The following is a 16,402-nucleotide window of genomic DNA, read 5'->3' on the forward strand; positions in this document are numbered from 1 at the left end:
TTTTCCTATGATTATTAGTTGATTGATGCACCCAATTACCAGGTCCAAGGGAAAGGAGAATGCCCCTTCTCCTTGGTTGTATCAAAACGAGGGTTTAATTTATTGCATTGGAACATTTTCTATATAATTTTGTTTTTAGTACCTGTACATGTATGATTCACTGAATTTTTACACCACTCTTATCTATGATCTCATTTTTCTAAATTAACTACGTAATGGACTGATTGGTTTGAAACTTTTTCAATATTCTAATCGGGTTTTATTCAAAAACTCAGAAACCTATGTCCAACACGAATAAAACCCCTAGAAGTGGCCAGGGGTGGCACACAGCCACCCCTTCTTTTCTTTTCTTTTTTGTTTTTTTTTTTTTAAAATAAGTTTATTTATTTATTTTTTAGTAAATTTAACACAAATTATTATACACAACTTTTCATACAATCCAATCATTTCTAATCACTTCTTACCATTAAAAAAAAAAAAATTCAATCTAAAAAATTTAATACCCAAACACAAATTCAAAAAGAATCTGAATTATATTCAACATCCAAACACATTTTCATTGCCTCAAAATCCGCAAACAGATTCAGAATATTATTCTTATTAAAAAAATTCAACACCCAAACGGTTATAAATTTATTTCATGCATTTTGACAACATGTTTCAACTATTTTATGTGACCCAATTTCTAGGTCACTACATCAAAAAAACGTATTGGGAGAAATGAGACCCAAAATTCGGAGTAGAGATTATTAGATTATGCGACGATGTATTGAGAGTTGAGAATACTTTGTTGATAGATTATAGATAAAGTTGTGATAGATAGGACACGTTTTCCATTTCACTATTTGGATAGTGGTCAACTTTGAGGAAACTGTAAGATAAATTAAGTAGGGATTTTGAGGTAGAAGAAGAAGATTGTGTGAATGATTGTTGGGTGGATTGCGTGAAATTAAAAGATACCAAAAAATCAATCACATAAGACACCAAGTTTTAAGTGGTTCAGCTTAACAAGCCTACATCCACTGGAGGAAACGACCCGAAAAAAATTCACTATTAAAAGACAGAGTACAAAATAATAAAGAGAAAACTACTCAAAACCCAAAGCCCCAATACACCCAAATCTCACTATCAAACAATAAAGATTATTCTCTAAAAGACAGAAATACAAACTCTTCTTTTGCTGAAAACAAATGAAGATTGGTCCCTATTTTTCTATTTTCTCACTTTAGCACCCTTTTATTTTTCTCTCTTGCTAGAAATCAGACCAAAACCCACACAAGGACTTACAAATCCAGCGGGGCCCACCTCCTTGAATGAGGGTGAAATTCATACCACGTCAACAAGGCTGAGAATAGATGGCGAATGTGTAAGAATTAAGGATGATTCTAATATAGCGTAAGCTTCCACCTCTTGGAGAACTTCAAAGGATCCCTAGATGACAAACGGTATAAGATTTCCATTTCTGTCAATGATATGAACAAATAAGTGTTAGTAATAAAATGAACTATCATATCAATATACAAAAGACAAAATTATGGACATGTAGCACCTAGCTTAAGCAAAGAGAGACAACCTCTTTATCTTGTTTCTTTTTGGATATCAATATATTACCACAACACGTTTGTCAAACAATTTTTAAACTAAATAGAAGAGCAAGTATCTAGTTTCCTAGCTAAGGGAAACTAAGGAAAGAGACAGTACATAGTTTGAACTAATGGAAAGAGATAGTGCATGGCTTTCTAAGAAATCATTGTATTTGAAATATTGCAAGAAAAACTAACAGCAAAACCAACGAAGCACCATTGGAAACGAACCTGCATTGTTTAACGAACAGATAATCTGTTAACAGTGTTGCATCAGAACCTGCAACAGTTGGCGCAGTGCAAGCTGGATAGTAGGCACCTGTCATTTTAGTTACCAAAAATCATCAATCATCCTAACAGGGATCATGCAGTAGCCATAAAAAATCCTCTGCTTCCAATGATTACCTTTTCTCACATAGCAGCTATCGAAGAAAAGGTAGTGATTGGTAATTCAAAGCCTACACTTCAGCAAATCTAAAGTTCCAAAATTTCTCATGATCTTGATTTAGCACAACAGAAAAAGTTCAACAGGTTGCCACAGAACAAGTTCAGTAACTGAAATGTTTGAATCAAAAAATAAATAACAATGTATTAATAGTAGAATAAAACAGAGAAAATCCACACGTGTATATGCAAGTCTCGACTTTGTGTATTCATAACCAAGCTCTTCCATCTCCTACATTCTGTCAATTAAATAATTTCCATACAGTTAACCAATCAAAATGGAAAACAATTAGACAGAGATAAACCAAAGAGAAACTTATAAGAGAAACAAAACATTAGAAAAAGGTAGGTACCTAAGTGGGGATTCCAACTATAATTTTAGCTCATTCAAATATCCAATCAATTTGTCATCAATCATTATTAGATGGACATGAGCAGTCTTGCACCATTCTCTTCCTTTTTTTCTATGACACTGTTTCTTTAACAAAGGACATTTGCTGATCAATAGAATAGAAACAAAGGCAAGTAGCCCCTCTTCTGGCATGTACTAGAGAACAGGGCAGTGATAGATCCATTATTCTTCCAGAGATGTCAGCAGTTGAAGCCCCTTCTTGTCCAAAGATTTCATGTTTGGAAAATTAGAGATTTTAAGAACGGAGAACGGTGAAGTAATGGAAGAACTTCCAAGTAGTTAAGCACTCTGTTTCATAAAAATAAACAATAATTAGCCCCTAATCTCAGTATGAGCCCACCTAATCTCCCTTATAAATATTGAAGGATGAGTTGCCTGAAGAACGAGGTTATAGTATGTTTTTCAATCTGATCTCTCGTTTAATGATTTTAATCTTTATTCATTTTCAATTATGTTGGGAAAGACAAGAGGGGGAGATTTGCAAATTGGGTATTGAAATGGAGTTAGATTCATTATGATAAATATGTAAGGATGTGCTAGAATTAAATTAATTGTAATCAATACCAATGAACGACACTCAAGAATTACTAAGCAGTTTCTCACACAGGAAATTACTTTTACACCAACGAAGGAAGTAGGAAAAAGCTTAATGGAGTGATGGACGCGTAAAAGAAATTACTTTGCTTTACAATATGTTTCTTTTGTAATAAGTGGAGACCAACTCATTAACGTCAAATATATATATATATATATATATATATATATATATATCAATCATTTTGCTTTACAATCTGTTTCTTTTGTTTCTTTCCTTCTCTTTAGATAATGATAAGAAAGATATCTGCTTTGGATTCCATTGGTGGATTGAATATGGCCAATTGTGGTGGACTACACAACAATTGTGGTGAAAACACAAGTCTGAAACACTTCAAACAAGTTTGGCAGAAAAGTTTTCACAGAAAAAGAGGAGCTGCAATATGATCATCCGCCTATAGAAAAAACTTTGTTATTATTTGTTATCATCCTCCAATAAAATACTTTAAGGATATATAGAAAACTTTGTTATTATTTGTTTAAAGCGTTAGCTGTGCTTTGATTTGATTATAAGAACTCAAAATTTGAAAAAAAAAACAGAGGACATAATATAATTACAAAAACATATGTTCTAAATAGAGAGAAAATATTAACAGAGCAGAGCACTCTGTTTTGGTATGTAAAAGAAAAACAGCTACAAAAGGCATATGTGAAATAGTAATTAGGAGAGATGGCTTTGGATTCCGTTAATTGGTGGATTGAATCCAAGAAAAGTAGAAAACTGATTTAACACTTCATCATTTCACAAGGAGATTGATTAATTTTGAAAGAATAAAGCTGTTAATGGCCTAGTCCCTGCTAAATCAGATTGATATAAATGCTAAAATTTTCCAATAAAACATAAAAAAATCCTACAAACTTTACTAAAATGAAAAACAATTCATGGGCATGAATATGACGAATATAAAAGAGGCTAATTTGTGAAAATCAGAACCCAGTATTAGGTGCTGGAAATTTTAGCTGACCTTCTGACATTCAAGGAGCAAATACAACATATTCTATATGTCCGTCTCCGCGTCTTGTACTCTTAATCAGAGCTCTTCAATCTTCTATATTCTGTTGACTGAAAATTTTCCATACAGTCAATATTAGAAAAACTCAAATTAGTTAGTGATAAAACGAAGAGAAATTTGTCAGACGATGAAAATATTAGAAAACTACATGTATGAAAGAATTTGAGAAAGCTATTACAAGAAGCAAGAGGATCATATTCATAATTAGCTAATTGAAAAGAGCAATTACATAAGTGTAACAGCTGAACATATTGTTGTCGCCTTTGAGATGATGTGCAGGCATTATAACATAAAATGGGACTCTTGCAAGGATTTAGCTCATCAAATATATTCACCATGAATCAGTATGTGATCGACGTTAGGAATCTTTCACCGTTCTTTTTCGTTTCTTGGTTTGCCACTGTTTCCTCAACAAAAGGCATTTGTTGATTTCTACTATAAATAGGGAGGCAAGCAACCCTTCGTCTTAAGAGGAAAATCCCCAATGGGAAGGAGATCGACCGGAAGCAGCAAAAGATTTTCAATTCGAAGCATATGACAATGGAAGGTGACCCTACAAAAGAAACCCACAAGGAATTGAGGAAAGATAATGGAATAGAGATATGTAGAAATACAAATCACCGAAACAAACATTTTGATTGTTTCGATTGAAAGCCAAATTACAGGAAGAACTAAAAAGTGGCAAAGCACTTTGTTCCATGAAGGATTAATTTTATTGACAATTAGCCCCTATAATCCAATTGAAAACAACACTGTTCCTAGAGATGAACAAAAATCTTATGTTACAATTAGCCCATAGTCCAATTGATCAAAACCATATTGATTCTATGAGATGAACACTTTTTTTTTTTTTTTTGAAAGGACTCTAAGGGACATACATACCAGAAAACACCAACTTTTAGAGCATCAATATTTTGCTTCGATGGTATTACACCCATGTTGTACCTGTCATTGACAAAAACAAACACAAGAGTAAATATATAATAACTCTTCAACAATGAATGACAGTTGAAATGAAAACAGTTTTACCGGCCAAATAAGGAATTAGTTCTCACTGCCCTCTTACATACCATACCCTTGGAACAAACATAAAAATAGTCTAAAAGACCCGAAATATTCGTATGGGAGTTCAAGAACTTTTCTGCCTTTTAAGATTGCTAAGGTTATACACTATCACAGTGGGTTCTGAACCCACAACCACACCCTCCATTCTCTTCTTACGGGGAAAGAATCTTCATTTTGGCTAGAGCTCATTCGCAGATTAGATGAAATGAATTGCATTTACTGTTGTTTGATTGTGATATTTTGAATTTTGAAATTAATTTCAAATTTCAAAATTAAATGAAATGAATTTCAAAATTCAAAATTAAATGAAATGAATTGCATTTACTGGTGTTTGATTGTGATATTTTGAATTTCACACGTTCTTGCACATTCCAGATATAACTAAATCAGATCAATACATATGCTGCGATTTAGCCAATATAAAAGAGACAATTTGAGAAAAATTGAACCAAATATTTAGAAAATAGATTAATTAGCTAACCTTCAAGAGTTCATGCCTCGCAGGATCACAGATTCTATTTGCCGTTCGTTTCCTTTCTTCAACTTGGGGCATTTGTTGATCCATATAGAAGAAAGGGAGGCACACAACCCTTCTTCTTAAGAAGAAAATCCCACTGGGGCGGGCAGTAGCGAAAAATTTTCAATTCTAAGCATATATAACAATGGAAGGTGAACCTGCAAAAGAACCCACAAGGAATTGAGGAAAATATCTTATATATATTAAAATTCCATATATATTAAAGAAATTAAGAAAGTCACTGCGAGAAGGAAGAGGATCATATTTTCAATTACCTAAGTGAATATGTTGTTGTCGCCTTCGATATGATGCGCAGGTATTATTCTGAGGCTTTTGGCTCATTCAATAAATTCTTTTTCATCAATCAATATGTGATCAACGTTCGGAATGTTTCGCCGCTCTTTTTCTTTCTTGCTTTGCCACCGTTTACTCAACAAAGGGCAATTATCGATCTCTATTATAGAAAGGGAGGTAGGCAACCCCTCTTTTGGAATGTGCTCGAGCTTAGGGCAGTCCCAGACCGACAATTCTTGAAGAGAGGTGAGGTGTTGAAGCCCTTTCTTGTCCAAAGATTTCATATTTGGAAATCCAGAGATATCAAGTTCAATCAGACAAGAAGGCAGCAACCCTGGCTCTGGAAAGGACTCCACGTCTTCATTTGTGTAATTGACCCAAAGACATAGGAGTTTTTGCAAACCCCATCCCGCCCGTCTGGCAAAGAGTTTGTCACATTTATGGACATTCATAAATAAAACATTGGAAGGCAAGCCTCCTTCGGGAAACGACTCAATTCTTGGACATAAACCAATTTGAAAAAAACCAAGAGAAGGAAGGAGTACATGCATCTTCTCTGGCAGTGACCTCAGACTCTCACAATCGTAGACAGGTCGGGGGCACGAATTCCTCCTTTTGGAAAAGATACCAAATTAGGGCAATTGCTGATGTTAATACTCAAGGTCACTAAATCACGTCCATGTTGTTCCGAAACTGTAAAAGATTCTATATTCTTACACTTCCGGATATCGATAAAATGAAGCTTCGGGAATAAATCTAAAGAAAATGACTTGAGGGAATCACAACCGTCCAACCGCAATGTTGTAAGGGATAAAAAGTGTGAGTGTGTTGGGAGCTCTAACTTCATACAGTTTGAGATTTTTAATTGTTGAAGACAATTGTTGGAAGCCACCATTCCCTTGGGAAGGGACTCTAGTGCGTCAAATCCTCCAATTACAAGCTTTTGCAATTTAGTTGGCAATTCCTTTAACAGAACCTCGTTACAATCTCTCAGCTTCAATTCGCGTACAATAGGAGCCCTTGGAAGTGAAGCTACCAGCTGAGGACATTCATGAATCTCAAATTTCGCTAAAGAAGGAAGATGGACGGGTAGCCCTACTTTTAACTTAGGACAATTATAAATATAAAGCTCTTCAAGTTGAGGAAAAACTCCATCTTCATTTTCGGCACCAAAAGAAGACCATTTCTCCCAATTTAACATTCGCTCGAACCTTAAAACTTTAAGGGCTCCAAATGGTTTAACTGATGAAGAATCGCTGCCATAAAACTCACTATCCACATTAACAACTCTTTCAAACCCAACAACACATAGGTTCTGTAAAGAGGGTAGCCGCCCAAGTGGTGGCAAGTTATGACAATGTTTGCAATTTTCTAGGCGAAGGGACTGTATATTAGAGAATGAATGATGCCAAACCCAATCTGAAAGACTTTCACCGACATAGTTGTTGATAGTGAGACGTTTCAAGTTACCATGGGGCCGAAGATCGTCAAGTAAAGACATTTGACATTCTGAAATATTAGATGCATTCCATTCCAAGACCAACTCCTCAAGGTACTTCCTATCTTTCAAGCATGCTTTCAGAGCATCCGTAGGAGATACAACGTTTTGGAGCTCTAAAATAGAAAGCTCTCCTCGAAGATTTGTAAAATTTCCCAACTCTTCAATGGAAGTCCCACTATGTTTGCCGACGATAAATTTAGTTAATGTTTGTAGACATTTTAGTCTACCTAGCTGCATTGGCATCTCCTTAATGGCAGTTCCGCTGATATCAAGATGACGTAAATTAATGAGTTTTCGCATCTCTCTTGGCAATACAGAAAGATATTCACAAAGTGATAAATTTAATGTTTGCAAATTGCACAACTTACATATGGAATCAGGCAACCTTTTAATTCTAGTTGAAGAAAGGTTCAAATAACGTAGATGCTTAATTTTGCCAATTGATTCAGGCAACTCAATCATATTTTGATAGTGAGATAGAGAGAGCACCCGCAAGCATCTTAGCTTTGGCAAGAAATCAAGTGGTACTCTTTTAGATAGGAAGTTGCCATTGTAGCTTGGCGACAACTTCAATGGTAGGAATGTGTGCAATCGAGTAGTTTCGCAAAGAGACTCAAACTTCTTGAAGTTATCATATTTGCTTGTGACATATGAAAAATGGCGAGTCTTGTCCACAATTTCCTGAGAATGGTCAACCCCCAATCTAAAGGTAAATTGTCCGGATACAAATTTTGCCAAGTCGTTGACAAGATCATGCATTACAAAACCTGATTTATCGCCACTTGATTGTTCCAACAATGATCTTGATGCTAGAGCAAGGAAGTATTCATGGCCAATTTCTTCCATCGTATTGTTTCTTTTTTCTTCTAGGAAACCTTCTGCCATCCATAGTAAGACTACTTCATTTTTTTCAAAAACATAATCTTTAGGAAATATTGAACAGTAAGCAAAGCATTGCTTTAAATGCGAGGGAAGATATTTGTAACTTAATCTTAGAGCCGGAAGAATGTTTGTCTTGTCTATTGGCAAATCCCATAAGTCGCTCTTCAATATCTTCTCCCAATCATCAACATCTAGTTTAGATTGCAAGAGACCTCCAATTGTCTTGGCTGCTAAAGGTAGACCTTCACACTTTTTCACAATTTTCCTACCTATTACTTCTAGCTCTGGATGTGCGTCAGAGTTGGTGAATGCATGTTTTGCAAATAGTGACCAACAATCTTCTTCCAGTAACGTCTTCAGACGATGAGTCGGAACAGTACGCATGATTGATGCAACATCATCAGTGCGTGTTGTTACAATGATCACACTTCCAGGTGCCCCAAATTTAAATGGAGTGCTTAACATTTCCCAATCCTCAGAATTCTCATTCCAAACATCATCTAAAACTAGTAAAAATTTCTTCCCATTCAATTTATCATTTAGTGTAAGTTGAAGCAAATTTAGGTTCTTACTATCAACAAAAGTAGCCGAACCTACTTCCTCCAGAATTGTTTTCGTTACCCTGAACACGTCAAACTTGTCAGAAACATATACCCATGCCTTAAGCTCAAAATGCTTCTTCACCCTCTCGTCCTTGTATACAAGCTGAGCAAGGGTGGTCTTGCCAATTCCCCCCATGCCGACTATTGGAATCACACATAGATTTTCATTGCCAGTTGCATCATCTGAGAGCAACAAGCTTACTATTTTTTCCTTATCATCATCCCTACCCAAAATTCCAGATTCGTCGACCAGAGAAGTCGTGGGCAATCTTTTTGATGATTCTCCTCCGACACCTTGTTTTAGACCTAGAGCATCCTTTTGTCTTTCTAGATATTCTAGTTTCTCAAGTAGCTCTTTTATCTTTTGCTCTATCTCCTTGACAAAATGACCAAGAAAAGTAGAGATGGAGTTTCGTACCTTATGTGCAGTGGTTTGAAATTCAACGTCCAACTTACGTTGCAAGGCTTCAGTGGCTATTTCGTCCAAGACGTGTTCTGCATCATAGACTGCATCTTTTAACTCATCAAGCCACTCTTTCACAGCAGGCTTTGTAAGTTGTTTTTCCTCCGCGTCTTCAAGCAGTGCGTTCACGGACAGCAATGCTATCTTCAACTTGCGCAAGAGTTCCTCGTTGAGTCTCTGTCCTCGAAAGAAGTTAACGAAGTCGCGGGATGCCATTCGTTCAAAAAGGACTTGGAGAAAGGGCGAGAGAAGTAGGCTTGCAACCTCAGCCATGTTTTCGATCTTCTTTGCAAAGCCAAGGAAATGAAGGAAGATGAATGGAGGAAACGGCAGCTAACTAGAGCAAAAAGAGATTGCAATGGAAGAAACAGCAGATCGAACAAAATGAGATAATTGCAAAGGCCAATGGGAGTGATGGACCCACACGGCTGCTCAGGTAAAAAACAAGAAGAAAGAAGAGAAAGAGGGATGGACCCAACGCAACCGGGACTCTGCTTTTAGTGTTTTGTCCATTGAATGTGGTGGACTCCACACCACGTGAGAAAAGTGAGATGTTTTAACGCCTCCATTATTGAACAAGGAAATCTTTTTCCTTGGGTTTCTTTGTTTTTTTATACGATATCACAAATAATTGAAATTGTCCTGTGTCCATACGGCACATGGAGGCATTGATGTAAGATTGAGCTTTCCAAAACAGAAATCCTTGAGAGCAGGGGCGGAGCCAGGGGGTCGAGAGGGGGCAAGTGCCCCCCTCACCTCCCAAATTTTATTTTCACACCTGTGAATATTTTTTTGAATACCCTTGTTGCTCCCCTCAATCACTCATTAAGGGGCAAATTATTTTTTAGAAGTACTGAGATTTATGACTAAGCCGTTGAAACCGACGATTTATCATATTTTGTTAAATTAGTTCTCTCAAAGGTGTCGTTCAGAATTTTCAGAAGAAAGAACCAAGGTTGAAGTGAACAGTGCATTTAATTGTAAAACGCAGTGTTTGAATTAAGCGTGTGGAAGAGTTGCAAAACAAAAGTTTGATTCAAAACGCAACGTTTCATTTTTTTTGTTGAAGTTGCATATCGTCAAACACATTGTTTGTTTTTAATGACTTGTTGACTTGTTTTTTTACCTTGGATCTTTGAGACTTGTGAGAGGTGAGGTGACGACTGCTCTGACTCTCTATCTTAAGTTTTTTTTTTTTTTTATTAAAATTCTTATTCTTAAAGTGATTTGAGTAAAGAGTCAGACTGTCATAGTAAAAAAAAATTAAATTGAAGGGTGTGTCTCTTTTTTCTTTTTTTCTTATTTTTTTTTAAGGGTGAGTCTCTTTGTTTGTGAGAGGCCAATTTTTTTTTTAAAAAGAAATTCTGAACATCAAGGCTTAGTCCACGCAGGTACACCGACTTTTTAAAAATTATATATATATAATTTTGTTACATATTTTGATAGAATAAAATACATAATTGTAGTTGCCTGCAATTATAAAGAACAACAATGATTCCTTTGAACTCCAATCATATTCTATTCGAGCTTGTGTCAAGGTAGATCTAAATTTGTCAGCAAATTCTTGCCTAAGAAAAAAATTTATAATTACCATCCTAGTGATAAAGATCAAATTTGAAGAACAAATATACAAAAAAGGCATTGTGGTTGAATTTTGATCATGATTTTTCAAAAATACAATATGAAAAAACATGACGTCATTTTAATTCAGCATGGTTCACCAAATATGCCGATTGGTTAGAATACAACATGTTAGAAGATGCTATTGTCTATATTATTATATTTTCAGACCAGACACCGAAAATCAAGTAGGAGGAAATTCGTTTGTTACTGAAGGGTTTAAAAATTAGAAAAAGAAAGATAAGTTATAGAACCATGCGGGGGCTCACAATATTGTGTTAGCTATATTTTTTAATAATTTTAATTAATTTTTTATTAACTTTAGATTTTTTTTTATTTAAAAAAAAAAAAAAAAAAAATCTTACCCCCCCCCCCTTAAGCAAAATCATGGCTCCGCCACTGCTTGAGAGCCAATGCCCTGCAACTTTATTCATCTCCCTGAGAAAGGAAAGTATCTCCTTCTGTCTTGATTCTAAGTAAACCATCATGTAATCTTGGGTTCATTTAGCTAATCATGTAATCTTGGGTTCATAAACAAATCAAATTCAAAAATGATTAGTGCTATCAAGATTCCAGCCTTTCCAAGTCTCAAGCGAACTTTTTCTTCGAAAATTTCTCTCAACTTTTCCTTGTATCTCATTCTCAAAAATTTCCGTTAAAATAATAATAATAAGAAAAGACTAATATTATACTACAACACCACTATCGTTCAACTGTCCTACTATATTGACGTGATATAATCAGTCTACTCTTCCAACAATGATATCTGAAATATCTATTGAAAATTTGCAGCTTTCTATTTTAGTTATTAATTTTTTATATACACTTCAACAATTTGTCTATTATATTTTTTACTTGCTTTTAAATATTATTTCTATTTTTTTTTAATTATTTTATATTTCTCATCTTTTCATTTGGAAGAGAGAGTAATGGTGAGAGACTGAGAGAATGATGGCGAGATCGAAACAATTTTTTATTGGGACATTGTGCTATAGTGATAACTTCTAGCTATTCGTCTTAGAAATAAAGAGAAAAACGGAAATCAAAATGCTCCTAAGGTGCGTTACAAAGTCGTTTTTCTTAAAAAAATAATTTGCCCCTTCCAAATCTGATGAATTGGTTTGCAAATGGTTACAATTAATATTTTTTCAAGATACAATAGAACCCAAAAAAGATAACCAAATTGTATCTATGATATTGTATTAGGAGAGCATTAGTCTCTCTGTTGATGGACAATAGATGATTATTCTCTTGTATATCTATTGTTCATTTCCGTACAAAAAGATGTGAAAATCTACCATTAAGAATATTTGAGACCATATGTGGGCTCTACATATTCAATGATAAATTTGCAAATATATATTTGTAAGAGAATGACACCAAACATATCTTTTATAAAAATTGTTAAAAAGTGGTTCGTGCCAAGGAGTGATACTACAAGTGTGTCATTCTAAATTTTAAAATTATCATTGGATTCAATTTAATAATGATCCTTTCAAATTTGAGTAATTTTACATATAAATTAAGTGTCCATAAAAAAATGATGTGACTTTTAAAATCACCATTGGACTCGTGATTAATCAAATGATGATTTTGATAAAATGGTGATATTTTAAAAATCACCTTATTTTTTTATGGACACTTGATGAACACTTAATGTATATTGTAGAATTACTCCTCAAATTCAATAATAATTTAAAAAAAAAATACATGATATATAAAGACACAATGAAGACTCTAAGCCCTTGTTTTAGTATTACTCCGTGCCAAGTATTTGGAGACGGAAACCAACTAGAGAGCAACCGGTCCTTTATATTTGAAGGGCATAATTATCAAATAAAATTTAAAAAGACAATTATGCCCTTCATATATAAAGGATTTCATGGCTTATAGTTTTGCACTTAACAAACCTTTACCGTAGCTGGCGAAACCTCGATGCATGGCACCAAATGGCCGGTCACATAATTAACATTGCGGGAGCTGGATGATATGAATCAAAGTTGGGAAAAGGCCAAAATATTTGGAAAATTCTGCAAGTTGTAATGTTTGTTAGTGATTCATTCACGAGGCAGCAGGTCAAATTAACTAGTCAATAAAAGGTTATAAAATTAATCAATTAAAAATAATGCCTTCGTGTCTCTTTCTGCGGTGGACTCCACACCACGTGATTGTTTCAGCGCCTTGTGAAGCATGTAGTCCACCAACTATCTATAAATGCCATGGAAGGCGACTCTCGAGTAGTGTTTCTTCTCTATAACATCTCAAAATCTTTTTAATTGGCGCATTTCTCTTATTATATATAATATTATTGGCTCTATCCCGGCCTCTATTTCTTATAATATAAGGAAAGTCAATAAAAATGCAAATTTTTGTACTCATTCAGCAACATATTGAGCCACAGCTAGATATTTTTTGGCCACATTTTTGCTGGTTCTCCTCCTCTTTCTTCTGTTCCTATTGTAAGTGGGAAGGATCCACCTCCCACTAGATTATTAGGTTTTTAAATTCTCGTTTTCTTTAAGCTTGTTTTGCTGTTTTGTTCGATGTACATTAAAAAAAAAAAAAAAAAAAAAATCCTTCAACATCACCAAAAGTCTTTGTTTGATTAGTTGTATGGAAATGAATGAAAGAAAAATTACCCATGTTTAGTTTCTGCTTGTCTTGTTTTGTTACTCATAAAAGAAAAGAATTGAAGCTTGGTTTTTTAATAATATATGATTCAGGATTTTATTGCTTTGGATGTGATTTCCAAAATTTGGTTTTTTATTTTATTTATGAATAATAATAATGTCCCTAAATAAAGATTCAAAGTTTTAATTCAGTTCGATGATAGTAATTTGGCTTTTTTAATTAGGAAATAAAAAGGGAAAAAAAAAAAAAAAAAAAAAAGACGATAGTAATTTGACAAATGGTTCGTAGCTTAAAAATTTATTACATTAATTTGGCTCTATTTGGTAAAATTTTCTTCTTTTGTTTTTTGTTTTCAAAACAAAAACATTACTAATACTACAATTCAAAACATAAAACTCTCAAAAGTACTGTTTTTACATTTATGCCACATTAAAACATTTTTTTTCTAACAAAAAAACAATAAAGAAAAAAAAAAAGCCCCCCATAATACATTATCAAACAAAGTCTTTAAACATCCTAAAGAGTTCCTTAAATTCATTGAAACTAGATGAAATTGAAACATTTAATTGAGAAATGTCATTGTGTCAAATAACATTTGGAGGTAAGGTTGTACATGCAGATATGGTTATTGGACACATCCACATTTACCTCATGCGACTATTAATCGCACCTGATAAGTGCTCAAAAATGCATATTTTCTCTATTAAAATAAGCATTATCATACTATGTTTTGTCATAATTATTGCATTTAATATTTAATTGTGGAATAATGTTTAATTATTAAATTTGAGCTTAAATTGATATAAATGTAATGAATTGTATTTCTTTTTGTAGGAATTGTTGTTGCTTTCAAGCGACTGGACCACTTGGTGGAATTGACAAACAAGCTGGGAAATAAGATTGAGGCAGCTACTCTACACGTTATTGACAAAAAGGTTGTGGAAGAAAATCGTCCAAATTCCAAGATTTCAACAAAGTGGCAAATCCTTTATTTAGGGAAAGAATCCAGATTGAGCTCGTCATCTTATTTTCATCATAACTTTCGGCTCAAAAATCTGATTGCGTTAATTTTGGTGGCGTTGGAAAGCTAATGAAAAATTCAACAAATAAGTCTGAAATAGGTTTTTCCTATTTCGGACTTTTACTATGCCCAAATTGCCCCGCAATAACAGAACGCTAATCTGTGCGGATTTGGAGTCTTTTTCCTACTTGATTTGGAATTTCAATGGATGTGTTATGACGAGGGGACCGCATCAAGCTGATTTTCTTCCAAAGCAAATTCCTTCCATACACAGTTGATTTTCTTTCCATATATACTTGGTGATGGACGTGTGGAGCACAAATCAGAATGACTTTACATGATTTCTTTCCATGATTTTTACCAAGTCACACATATTCAAGATCTGATTTATTTCCATCCTCGGACTGCTATGCAATTAATGCAAGATGTGATTCTTTCCTTAGCTTGACCACTAAGAAAAACCCAAAAAGACCTCGGAAGCACTATAAATACCATGTTTTGGTCTTAAGAGCCAGGGAGCTCGGAGGAAGAAGGAGGAAGCAAGGGCAGTTATGGAGGCTCTAAACTGGTTTTATTGTTTGAGTGGCTAAATCTCTAGCTAAGGCTAAGGGTGAAGCCTAGTTTTTTTATGTATTCTTGATACTCTTATATTATTTGATTAAATTTGGGGTTGATTTTTATTTGAGAGTAATTTTATGATACAACTTTATTTTGATTCATTATGATTTTTGTTTATATCAAATGCTTACTTTGTTTGATTTGTTATGTTTCGAAAGTATTTTGAATGCTTAATTTATTGTGTCATGTTTATGAAATCAAGTTCTCAATCAACCCATGTTTGATCTATTTTATATTATGTCTCAAGAATATGTAATAAATTGCTAGGTGGATCCCTGAAGCCTTAGTGTTTTCTTTTAATTTTTCTTAATTTAGTTTAACTAATTTTATTTTAGTTTATCATCTATCCATTGCTCCACTTTTTAGTGGAAAAATCCATTTAATTTATTTTTTTTGCACAATAATAGGAATTTTACTTAGTATCTACCATTCCATGTGGATCGACCTCGTACTTACCGAGAATTATTACTTGCGAAAACCTACACTTGGGTTTGCACCCTTTTTGGTCCAACAACACCCGTGAGATTATTGTGGTTATTATTCATTATCTGCATATTAAGTAATGCGTTTATTTTTATCTTTTTGGCATTCTTTGAATCTCTATTAATTAAGGCATATTTTAAACTATTTTGAAAATAGTTTGGGGCTTGTTTAAAGTGTTTTAAATGAAAATACAAACCCCCCATGATGGGTTTATCCAAAAAAGAATTATAAACATACAAATTACAAAGTGCGGTTGTTCAAATGTTAACTCAACAACATTACAAATCCATAAAATATAAAAAAACCCATAAATTACAACTAGAACAACTTTTGTGTACGTCTCTAGTCTAGGTCTAGCAATTTTCGACAAGACCCGCAAATTTGACACAAAGTTATGGGATTTAGGTTTAGGTAAAACAAGTTTGGGTCATAAACGTAGCGTTTAATAAACGGGTAAACCTGCATTACCCGTCGGTTGACCCGTTGTCCCATTTTTTTTAAAAAAAAAAAAACATAAAAAAAAAAAAAAAAAAAAAAAAAAAAAAAAAAAAACTTTGGACACAACATAGAATGCAGAGAAAGTATAGATTAAAACTCATTCCTCTTCTTTTTTCCTTTTGGTGTGGATCAAGAACCCAAAAATGACATTTATGCTGTTT

General features: G+C 33.9%; 1 protein-coding gene across 5 annotated transcripts; it reads right to left on the minus strand.

Annotated features, from left to right (window-relative positions):
* Positions 1-1,023: 1,023 nt before the first annotated feature.
* On the minus strand, positions 1,024-9,771 carry LOC133879875 (putative disease resistance RPP13-like protein 1). Of its 5 annotated transcripts, XM_062318678.1 has the most exons (10): positions 5,904-9,771; positions 5,593-5,786; positions 4,929-4,991; positions 4,276-4,599; positions 3,999-4,096; positions 2,381-2,727; positions 2,208-2,266; positions 1,989-2,082; positions 1,815-1,902; positions 1,024-1,462 (listed from the first exon to the last, which is right to left on the minus strand). In XM_062318678.1, the coding sequence occupies exon 1, from the start codon at positions 9,641-9,643 to the stop codon at positions 6,491-6,493; it is 3,153 nt and encodes a 1,050-aa protein (XP_062174662.1). In that variant the 5' UTR covers positions 9,644-9,771; the 3' UTR covers positions 1,024-1,462; positions 1,815-1,902; positions 1,989-2,082; positions 2,208-2,266; positions 2,381-2,727; positions 3,999-4,096; positions 4,276-4,599; positions 4,929-4,991; positions 5,593-5,786; positions 5,904-6,490. The 5 variants fall into 5 exon arrangements, with proteins under 5 accessions (XP_062174662.1, XP_062174661.1, XP_062174660.1 ...); XM_062318677.1 differs by having other exon boundaries at positions 1,989-2,266; positions 4,382-4,599; XM_062318676.1 differs by lacking the exon at positions 2,208-2,266 and having other exon boundaries at positions 1,989-2,138.
* Positions 9,772-16,402: the final 6,631 nt, after the last annotated feature.

Source organism: Alnus glutinosa, chromosome 10 (assembly GCF_958979055.1).
Source record: "Alnus glutinosa chromosome 10, dhAlnGlut1.1, whole genome shotgun sequence".
NCBI lineage: Eukaryota > Viridiplantae > Streptophyta > Magnoliopsida > Fagales > Betulaceae > Alnus > Alnus glutinosa.

Bases quoted from the DNA above. Each gene is read 5' to 3' on its own strand.
- LOC133879875 (XM_062318677.1), bottom strand. From the start codon at position 9,643: ATGGCTGAGGTTGCAAGCCTACTTCTCTCGCCCTTTCTCCAAGTCCTT.